The sequence below is a fragment of the Zeus faber genome (genome assembly GCF_960531495.2).
Source record: "Zeus faber genome assembly, chromosome: 1".
Lineage (NCBI taxonomy): Eukaryota > Metazoa > Chordata > Actinopteri > Zeiformes > Zeidae > Zeus > Zeus faber.
The window spans coordinates 52,823,433-52,835,292 of record NC_137193.1 but is presented as its reverse complement, the minus strand read 5'-3'; the positions used below and the strand labels follow the sequence as shown (position 1 = coordinate 52,835,292).

Here is an 11,860-nt window from a genome sequence, read left to right as displayed (position 1 = left end):
CGCTGGATATTGGTAATACCTCATATTTACAAAAGTGTTTTTGCATTGACCTGAAAATGTATGTTTTTCTGAAATTGTATATTTTTTAGTTTTGGCTTGTCTAGAATGTGTTTCTTTATTTTATTTTTATTTTTTGCACATGTTGGGTGCAAATGATGTCTTTTTATACAATAAACATAAAATTCATCTTTTTTTTTTTTTTTTTTGGTCCCTTTGGATTGATAGATAATGCCTTGAAAAATGTTGACAGAAAATTATTTTGTCAGGTATTTGTCTATTCCTTGTTTCTAATGATAGATTACTGACTGACAAAACGGTTAGAGAATAAATAAAAAAAATAAAGTTTGGGTTGATCTGCCTTTGCAACATTTATATGGTTTAGGCTCCAAGGGCACGGCGTAAGCGATAGCACTCTTATTGGTTCACCCACCCGTCTATCATCAAACGGACCAATGGAATCGTCGGGCTCTCTCTGCGCATGACGCCATTCTCTGTAACCAGCCAATCACAAGCGCGGGGCTTCTGAGGTGGGCGTGAGGCCGAGCTTCGCTAGCCAGCTAATGCTAGAAGATAATCGATCGAGTAGATCTCACAAAACGAAAGCGTATCGATTGGGGATAATAAAGGAAAAACAGACGATTCTCGCTGCGGGCGGTAAGGTTACACCGATATACTTGCATATTTTATTTTGCAGCCGTGCACCAATAACCGACATTTTTCACACCGTTTACGGTTCGTTTTGTTGACGTTAATGCAGATACGTGCTAAATTAGCAAGCCGGCTAACGTTAGCCACAATGGCTCCTAATGACGAGATGCCGATTCCTCATATTGCATCAAATTCTTCACATTTTCGAGTCGTTGGCCGTTTTTTTACGCTGATATCGTCTAAATTGAATCAATTAAATCAACTAATCAAAGCCCTTTCTACACAGCATCGTTTTTTTTTTACCATCAGCCTCTAAATGATGCAATGTTATCAAGGAAGCTTGGCAGCTGTGATGAAGTACAAAAGGCGACAACGATAAATCGGGAACCATATGGTTTTGTTTTTGCGTCTTCGCGAAAACATGTTTGAGGCCCGGAGGTGGAGGAGGAGGGGGAACACGTTTAGCCTGTTTAATGTTCATGGTTGCCGGCTGGGGCTCAGACCTCTACCTCTGCTGGGGTCAGGGCTCAGATCCAGATCAGGCGAGGGACTCATTTAACTCCGGTCCCATTACATTACGAAGTTCCGAGTCTTGCGACCTGGTTGTCGGGATCGCCCAGTTTATTTATCTTTATACTTCAGCTCCGACAGCTGCGGGTGAGTCTGTTGCTCCTCCACAACATGTTTTTTTTTTTTTTTTCATTATTATAACCAGTGCCGTGCCTGTTCAAAACATGCCTGTTCGGCTGATGCTACACTGCGCACGTAAGTCACTCAGCAGCCCTGAAGCGCCACCCCGCTGCTGCCGCTGCTGCACAGAGCTGAGCGGCTCGCTGTTCGCTTGTTTATTCGTAGTTTATTAGTATTAGACGTTTCCAAATTGCACCGAATTCGACACCGCGGGTTCTCGGGTCCCCAGCAATGCACCTGCCAAGTGTGAATTAGATCGGATGTCGAGATAATTGAAGGACAGAGATTCCTTCCTTCAAAGTTCGATTAGATGACATGATGATGATAATAATAACAACCTTTTAATTGTACAGCATCGCTCATACAGAACGTGAAACTCGAAGTGCTTTATTTTCATAATAACAATAAAAAGGCAAACAAGCGAGATGCATTTAATAAAAATTGATAAATATTATACTCAATTTTATTTTCAGGTCATTGACTTACTCTCGGATTACTGGTCATAAATTACGAGTCTTGAATTACTCAAGAACTACGCAATTCTTAAATCATTCTCAATACACAGATTATATAAAGCTGTCAGTCTCTTGCTCCAGTATAAATCGGATGCCCAAATCAGTGCCCTATGCCTTGAAGGGCCCATTGGTATTATACAAAGACAAATCAAAATAATAAGGGCATTACTAATAAAATCAAGTAAAAACAAAAAAGAATAATAAATAAAAACAAAACAAGGTTCCCGTGAGGAAAAAATTGTTGCCAATCCACGCTTCCAGAGATTTGAATACCCCAGACAAGTGGTAGAGATTCTGGTCAAATATTATCTGTATTTATTGATAGGCAGGCTATTAAAAAGAATTAAATCATGAAGGCATGTAGATTTAAATTTTTTTTCAAATAGAATATTCAAAATAATACGTTTATAAATATGTACAAGTAATAAGTCTAATAAGTCCTGCCACTTAACAGCCTTTTTTTTTGTTAATAAATAAATATTATGAATATTACGACTTGAAATCAAATAATTTCCATTTATGAACAATAAGTAACAAGTGCAGCTGCTATAATTAACGTTTCACTTAAATACAATTTTGATAAAATCAAAAACAAAATAAATATGGGAAGTAAGTCTAAATAAATAATCAAGTTTGTGGTGTCTTTCTTCGCCGGGACGTCTCGTCGACATATTTTTCAACACACCTCAATGGATATCAACCAGCTGCTTTGTGTTGGAATTGAAATATCCAACAAACGCCAAACTATGGCTGTGTGTGTCCTTGTTGTCCACATACATCATCTTTCTGCTTCTCCTCTGAGTTTTGGACGCTGCGCTCTGTCCCTGCTCTGTGTGTGTGTTTACAAGCACCACCTGCAGGCAGGGCTGATTTCTATATAGACAAACGTGAGTGGTTAGATGTGAAAGGTGATAAGGTGAATGATAGTCTATTTTATTTTGACACAATTTATTATGGTCATTTTTTTATCAGCCCGCACTTGTTCACATTGTGCTTAGAAGGAATGGTTTTTCACCGGACATTATGCCTGGAGAGATTTGAATATGTCTGACTTTAAGATTTTCCTGGTCAAAAAACGGCAATTACCGGGTAATGGAAACGCTGGTACACTAGCATTAAAAGAACAATCAATTTAAAAAGTCTAGTTTTTAGCATTCACTTAAAAACGCTTACAGAACTTGCCTCTCTGATATTGTGTGCGGCATAATTTAGGAGCATTGTTATACTGTAAAAGGCAGAATCTTCAATGTTCTTCTGAGTGGGGTATGGAGTGTGTGTGTGTGTGTGTGTGTGTGTGTGCGCTTTTGAAACAGGATGGTGTCAAGTGGGTGTGTACAGGTACTCCACACTTAACGACCGAGTTCCGTTCCTACGACCAGGTCGTTCAGCGACTTGGTGTGTGTATATTATTTGACTTATTTGTATGTTTTTTCTTGCAACCAATCACCGCACACGTTCTTCCATTTAATGCGTGGTGTGATTGGCTCACTACCGTGGCAGCAGCTAAATGGTCTGTTAAAAGATAGGTTCAGTCAGGTGTCAATATGAACAGTGAAAGAGGTTTTTCCTCATTGTAACCATTCCTCCTGTCCTGGCAATTTGTTTAAAATAACACTGCCTAAATATTTAATTGTACAGTTTTGTACAGTTATTTTATACATGTTTCAATAATTTAAACCCTTTCAAAATGTATTTTTGTAAAAATCATTTGGATAGGGAGGAGTGGTAGCATTTCACGCAACTGAATGCTTCCATTCATATAGGGGAAAAAAGGTAAAGAATAAAGTACTCTATTGGTATCAGTATCACTTTAAGGGTACTGGTATCATAATTTTTTAAACAATACCCGGCTATAGTTGTGAGCCACAGTTAACTTCTGTGTCTGGTCTCCGAGTCTGAGGGTGGTGTGCCTAGACTGTATTTGTTAAATTATTCCAATTATTACAGTAATTTGTTTTGTTTGTAGGAACCAAATAAGTCCATGGCAGACTTTTCACTTGTGTTTTCTCGTCCTTCTCCAGGTTTTCTTGCTACCGTTCAGGACCCTGTCATGGCTACGGACCCTCCTCTGGATACGCCCATGGACATCGCGATGGACTCTCTGTTGACACAGAACCTTGTCTCAATGGACCCTCCAGATCCAGCCCCACCACTAAGCCCACTTAACACCCACGCCACTTCACCGGGAGCCGCCCCTAACCTGGGCATCTCAACGGGGACTGATGCTGCTCTGGTCCAAACCCAAGCTGAGCCAGGAGACCCAACTTCAGATGCGAGTCTCTCCCCGGTCTCTGAGCCGCCACCAGCACTCCTGCCCCCACTGCAAACCCCAGCTGCCAGCACCAAAAACCCCAGCTGTAAGATCATGACCTTTCGACCCACCATGGAGGAGTTCAAGGACTTTGGCAAATACATTGCTTACATGGAGACCCAGGGAGCACACCGTGGAGGCCTGGCTAAGGTGGGGTACTCTCACACACATATGTTATGTGAAGTTTGGTCATGTATTGGCCGATATGTACTTGCTCCTTTCACTATTATACTGATAAACTACATTTGTAGAATACATTGGAGCCTCCGAATCATACTTGTCAATGTAGACAGTCTTAATAGACAAATTTTGCACAGATATAATGCTCAGCATTTGAATGGTGTGAACTTTCCGCTCTGGTTGGTGGTATTATTATTGCCTAGATTTCATCAATGATGCAGCCAACAAGGGTTGAAACCAGCAGGGTGACAAGCCCATCATTGAAATGCCACAGATTTAGTTCCTGAAAACACAATTTGCTTTGGAAGTGCTTTTCGCTAGTTTGGAAGCACTTATGCAAGCATCTCTATACTTCTTTGTAGGGACACTGCGATATGCTATATCTGTGAGTGTAAAATATTGCAAGCATGCAGTCATGTGATGCCAGTAAAAGTATTATTTGCTTTAATCAGACTGGCATCTATGCAACCTGCTGTCTGCTGTATGACGGACTCCCTTTTCTCTCCCCCCATCGTAGGTCATCCCTCCTGAGGGCTGGAAGCCCCGCAGGTGTTATGATGCCGTTGAGGAAATGGTGATCCCTTCCCCCATCATGCAGGTGGTGACGGGTCAGTCCGGCCTGTTCACACAGTACAACATTCAGAAGAAGTCCATGACAGTGGGCGAGTACCGCAAGCTGGCCAACAGCAAGAAGTGAGTGGCAGGCTCCTCACACGTTCCGGTGTAGTTCTCCCATGTACATGTAGGGGGCAGCAGATAGGTTTGTGCTAGAGTGGAGTAGATGGACCCATACTGCAATAGGGTATTTGTCACATCCATCTGAAATCAGGCTAAACAGGGTTGCCAAAAATATCCCCAGTTTAAAATCCAATATAAGGAGATTTTTGGGCTTCTGTAGCTCAAGTCAATTTAATTGTTTCAAAAGAATACCACTTTATGTATAAACACACATACAGAGGTGCTAATTACTACTTTTGCCAATATGACGAAGGAGAAGATGCACAATGGCAGCCATAAAGCCACATAATTAATACAGCCAAATGGTTGCTTTACATTAAACCACAAATTTGAAGACAGTAGTCAGTACATAATGGCGACGGAATTCACACTTGTACAGTACAACAGTATTTAATCATGAAATGTGTACTGTACCAACATATCAATGTGCCTTTCACTCCTCTGACCTTTTTGAATGACTTGCTCTGGGTCCAGGTACTGCACGCCACGCCACAAGGACTTTGACGACCTGGAGAGGAAGTACTGGAAAAACCTGACGTTTGTCTCGCCCATCTATGGGGCCGACGTCAGCGGTTCCATCTATGACGCGGTAAGAACAAGTCTCCCATTGCCAACACCTAAGTTTCCTGGCATTTGCCTGTCTCCTTTCTGCCACTGTCATTATTGCATAAGGTCCAATTAACAACGCTCAAAATTAGATTAATAAAAAAAAATCGTACTCATTTCATTTGAGCTATTTTTGCCTTCATATCTTAATCAACATCTCTAATTGAACATGATCTACTTCAGTTGTCTGATCATCATTCTTCTTATTCTTGGGGGAGCACACTTCTCCATTTGTGCTGCCATGTTGTAGTTGTACACTGGCTACTGGTCCAAGGCTTTTAAATAGTTTGGCTTCTCATAATCAGACATCATTGCTGCGAGCGCTCCTGTATCGCTGTCTCTTCCAGTCTGGAAGAGACAGCGATACTGAATTTAGATACTGAATTTAGAGCAATACAAATTCAATTACACAAAATTCTGATACAAATACAGACCAATTCACAAATACATATTTCAAATTCAGAACACAATTCATTGTCTCTATCATCATATTATAAAATGTAAATGGTCCATTTTTCATTTAAAAGTATGCTAGCCTATAGACATTGAGAGAACCTGTTGGTTTGTAAGTTGGTACATTTTGAACGGGCTACATTAGAAAGTATTTTGAATGGGCATGCTCAGGACTGAATCATTGCTGTTTTGTTCAACTGTGCTGTTCACATGTCTTAAAAAATATTACATTTTGAATGGCTATGTGCTAGTCTAATGAAATGAACTATAAAGAAAGGAATCCGTCTGTATATAAACACAGAGATTCACGTCACAGAGATTTGGCTTTAAACTTTTTTATTTGGACACAGTACCCTCATGTGGTCGAAAAGCATAAGTGCAGTACATAAAACGGGAGATACACTTAAAAAGACGTGCGAACAAACCACCGAAGAACAAGTCCCAGAACACTGTCAGCAGGATACGAAATAAGAATTCTGAATTCCATACCACTAGGGGGAGAGTATTCCGTGGCACGGGGCACCACCTTCCAGAGCGAGTTTCCGAAAACAGAAAAAAGCAGAGCAAAACAATGCCAGCGATGATAGAATCACGAAAGCGACAGCGAGAGGAGCTGGCAGTGCCTTTGCTTTACATAAAGATGAAAAAATGATAAAAAAAAAAAAAATAGTGAAATCAATCTCAAACAATTTGTCACACAATTTTTGACAGTATATAGAAAACATGCTCAGATTTTGCGGCTCCAGAAAAAAACAAGCTTGTTGAGTCCCATGGCAGTCCCCTGCCATGACACAGTGGCATTTCGACCAATCGCGACAAGGTGAGCGCTCAGTGCAAGAAAAAGACAAAGTTCGCCTCGGGGGCTTGTGCCAAGAGCACCGCAAGAACCCATATCACTGCGTCAATTTGTTCTGTCTCTCTTGTTCTATCTCGTCTTTTTGGTATGCCTCCACCTATTTAATATCTGCCTTTCTTGGGCTACAAGTATCTGATACACGACAGTGGCACTATGCACAGATATGGTTCAGGTATCGATAGAGTCAGGATGTTTCGGACACCTGGTTGTTCAAATTTGATGAATCTCGATCTACATTTGGAGCAGAAATAAGTGAAAAACTGTCGTCATTCGATTCAGGAGCGGGCGGCTTTGACATCATCGTAAGTTTTATTAGTCCAAGCTTCGTCTCTCGGAAGTCATTCCCCTCCAGCCACTTGTGAGTATGACATCTAGACAGACCGCTCGAACTGGGGCTGCGTTAAAAGGAAACTCCGAAAACTTACTCGTGCTACATTTTACAAAACCCCGGAAACTGTTATCGTTCAAAGAAGATGTTTTTGCACCGCAGGAAGTTCAAATAACCATTGGTGGAACCAACCTTTTCTTTTGTGTTCACACTGCGTTATCCAGGAGCAATCATAATTCTTAAAACACTGTTCTTCAGGGATATTTAAATTGAACACCAGAAGAGCAACATGCAGTGATGTAAGTGCACAGTGATTGGTCCAGATGTAGGTCCATGAGGTTTTTAACTTTTGTAACTTGTGCTGCGTTGCACAGAACCCAGAAAACTGTGATGCGTACCTAAAACAACTAAACTGGACCCTGTGTATTGCTGCCTGCAGCTGTTGTAGTAGTAGTAGATGACGGTCTGCTTATTGAAGGCCTGTTTCTTCTTGCAGGACATTGAGGAGTGGAACATTAGTCGCCTGAACACGTTGCTGGACATGGTGGAGCAGGAGTGCGGCATCGTCATTGAGGGCGTCAATACGCCGTACCTGTACTTTGGCATGTGGAAGACCACCTTTGCCTGGCACACCGAAGACATGGACCTCTACAGCATCAACTATCTGCACTTCGGACAGCCCAAGTCCTGGTCAGTGTCTCTTACTCGGCTCTTGTTTTATGGGAGGCTTAATCTTTGGTCCAGAAAACCAGCAAGATCCTGTACTCCCCCCGGTATTTAATGTTTATTAAACAGGAAGATCCTGTCAGGAATCGTTTTCAATGGAAACACTTTATGTGATAAATAAATAAATAAATATATTATTGTTATTTAATGACGGAAATGAATGAATCAATAATACAAAACAATAGCGTACATTTATTGGGTATTTAAACTACATCCCTCGGGTTGGACCAGATGCTACGACCTGTGGTTCTGTAAGCCCTCCCTCGCCTCTCACTCAACATCCACTGATATGCAGTGGTACTTTATTATCCACCGAGGCGTAACGCTGCATTGTGAGGTAAAATGGGAGGTGAGGGAGTAATTATCAAGCACAAAAATGTGACCGTGATGTTAACATATAAATCGTGAGATGCACCAATCGATCGACCCGTGACCGGAATTGGTCGACTTTCATCGGCCGATCAGTGTCAGATATATTTTCAGGTTCTGTGCCGGTCAAATTTACACACCATATACTGTGCTCATGTAATGTACTCGTAAAAATGCTCCAATACTCAAACCCGATACCAATGTAATGTAACGTAGTTGCGTAGTTAACGTTCAAAAAAGAGAGCGAAAGAAAGAAAATGTCAGCTGTTTGCAGTTACTTCAAGGTAAACAAAGAAGATTAGCAAAATTATTTATTTCACCTGAAAAGATTTCAAATTCTGCAGACTGAGTAACTATCGCTGTCACAGCGAAGTTCCGCTCATGATGAACAGTTTCTCTTTTTTTTTTTTCTTGACGAGTCACTCAGTAAAACTAGTCATTCGATTTGATTCAGTTGGTTTAATGCATGGTGGGGAAAGGATGACTTCCAGTGAATTAAAGTGGGAAGAGTCGGCCATTTATTTTATTTGTTTATATTTTTGTAATGATTGCAATTGATTTCCAAAGTGTCATATAAATATAATATGAATGTATATTTGTACTAAAATTGAAAGAGACATTTTATTTGAAGTTTGAACTGGACAATTCAAGATCCAAGATGTTTATTTGTCACATATACATACTAACATACATATATGCAGTGAAATGTCAATGCAACGCACCCGGTGATTATGCACAATATGTACTACACTGAACACAATGGCTACCTCATTTCTACCTGACTAACTAACTGAAACTGATTCCTAAAACATAATACAGTAAGTAAATAGAATAATACAAGATAAAATAACTCAAGAAGGTGATACTGAACAAAATAGAAATAAAGGGAAAATACTTATGTATATGGAATAGCCTAATATGAAAATACAGATACAATATATTTCATTCCATATTCCGATAATATATTCCATGTTGGGTCCTACTAAAACTCAGTAAGTTACAGGTTGAATTATACTGAAACTTGTTGACAAGTTTGTTGACTTGTTGAGTCTCATATTTTATTTGAACTCAGTGACTGTTTCATGTTCTATTATTGTTCCACAGTGAATAATGAACAATAATAAACAGTGTCAAAATCAGCAATCTCACTATGGTGGTAACTGAAAATTGCAGCCTAGTCCTATGTGTAGCTGTCCGTGACTGTGGGCAGATCACATGTATTTATCATTAACTTACAGCAGATCGGAAATCGGAATCTGCAGGCCAGACAAAAAAAACAAAACGGAATCGGCCAAGACAATTGCAATCGGTGCATCTCTAGTTGGTAAACAGGTTCAGTAACTTTACGAAATGATGCATTTCAAGTGGTGAGATACATTTGTATAGTGTATAAACTTAGTAGTAGCTTGCACACGATGAGATGAGCCTTGTTACGAAACGGCTACGGTGTGAATAAGTGATGGAGTGATTTAGCTGCAGTAACTCAAACGCCACGGAGACTCCCTGTTACACGTGTGTGTCTGTGTGTGTGTGTGTGTGTGTGTGTTCTGTTACCCTCTCTTCACACTGCGTTGTCTATCTGTGTATGGCCGGGGAAACCTACTGCTCATTCTTCCTGTAATTCAAGTTTCAGACACAAAAGCACACATTGTTCCGAATCCTCCCGCCACAGACCAGCACTTTTCACTTCCTTTGTGGTGGTTGGGGGTACTCTAGTGCCATCTAGTGGCGTGCCAAAGCACCTTAAAGCAACTCACACAGGGAATTTGAACACTTGTTCAGTAGGCATCAGGATGTTTAGGATTTGATTAGATTCAACTAATTAGTACTGAGGCAACGAAATGCATTTCTCTGCATTGATACTGATGCACCAGCAGCAATCAGAGGCTTCAAAGCGGAAATGATTGATAGCTTAAAAAATTGGTGTTGGGGGATATAATTTTTTTAATTAATTTATTATGCCAATATTTGGCATAATAAAACAAATACAAATTGTTGGCCTGGTGAGGTTTTTCTTAGTAGCCTGGCCTGTGCCTGCGTGAAGGAAAAACTTCTGATAATCATGTCCCATCAGAGAAAAGTCTGTTTTGTCTTTCTGAGCTGCAGCATCTGGACTGTGAAGTGAATATTTGTCAATGTCACCGAACAGAATTATGTCTCTACAGTTGAAGAATAAGTAAAACACACATTTATCGTCCATATCCCGCCCATAACCCTCCCGCCGGTAATTCTGTAGGAACAGATGCACTCATTCTCTCTCCCCAGCGTACACTCTTCTTCCTCTCCATTTTTCTGAAATTGAATCATCGTCACATTTCCATGGGGGTTTTGGGGTAGGGTAGTTTAATTACAGGATACTCAACTGCACACATGGTCACAGTCTCTTCTCCTTCAGTGCAGTTGATTGTGAAATTAACTGCTTTTTCCCTGCAACCCTGCTCCCATCAAAGTTGGGGGGGGGGGGGTGTGTGTGTGTGTGTGTGTGTGTGTGTGTGTGTGTGTGTGTGTGTGTGTGTGTGTGTGTGTGTGTGTGTGTGTGTGTGTGTGTGTGTGTGTGTGTGTGTGTGTGTGTGTGTGTGTGTGTGTGTGCTTTTGAAATAGGTAGGTGTCATGGAAGTGTGTGTGCACAGGTACTCCTCACTTATACGACCAAGTTCTGTTCCTAGTGGTTGTACCTGGGATCATAGGGTTTTTCGGGTTTTTCAACTTCAGACACCCTCACCCAGGCGACCTGACCGGGAGTGATCAGTTCCCAGCCTGTGTCCAAGAAGCATTCATCCACGGCTTGTCCCTTCTGTTCCACAGCCATCTAGAGGCTTTCTCCGCTGCCTCTGAAGCTCTACCGATGGCCTTTCTTTTGCACACACCAGTGATGCCCAGGAGGCTATAGGCTTTGCACAAGGACTTGCTTGCAAAGCCCCTGCCTCCCACCTTGTTGGGCAAACACTTTGCACGCCACCCCTTTCTGCAGCACCTTTCCACCAGCTCTGCATATTTCTCCCTCTTCCTTTCGTTGGCCTCTTCCATTCGCTCCTCCCAAGGCACTGTGAGCTCCAACATGACCACTTGTTTGGATGTTTCCAAGAACAGCAAAATGTCCGGGCGAAGGGTGGTCTCTACGATGGCTTCGGGGAATTTGAGTTGGGTTTCCAGGTCCACCCTCATTTGCCAGTCCCGAGCTGACCCAAGAAGACCTGCCTGGGCTAATCGGGCGTGGGTTTGGATGTTGTCCCACTCTCACGAATGCGATTTCTCGTCTTGATGGTGGTGAACTCAGCGTCAGATGAACTCAGCGTTTACCTTCAGCACTTGGTCGTGTCGCCAGCGGTACCGGCCCTCTCCCAAAGCTTTAGGACAAGCGCTGAGGATGTGCTCCACAGTTCCTCTTCCTTGGCACAAGGGACGTGATGGGGAGTCTGCCTTGCCCCAACAGAACAGGT

General features: G+C 41.7%; 1 protein-coding gene across 1 annotated transcript in view; it reads left to right on the top strand.

The window, feature by feature from the left end:
* The first annotated feature begins 539 nt into the window (after positions 1-539).
* The window catches only part of kdm4b (lysine (K)-specific demethylase 4B), a 90,273-nt gene continuing 78,952 nt past the window's right edge, over positions 540-11,860 (top strand). The window contains exons 1-5 of the mRNA XM_079998640.1: positions 540-654; positions 3,875-4,314; positions 4,862-5,037; positions 5,557-5,671; positions 7,822-8,015. Coding sequence (XP_079854766.1) covers positions 561-654; positions 3,875-4,314; positions 4,862-5,037; positions 5,557-5,671; positions 7,822-8,015 — 1,019 coding nt within the window. The 5' untranslated portion in view covers positions 540-560. The remainder of the gene's footprint in view (positions 655-3,874; positions 4,315-4,861; positions 5,038-5,556; positions 5,672-7,821; positions 8,016-11,860) is intronic.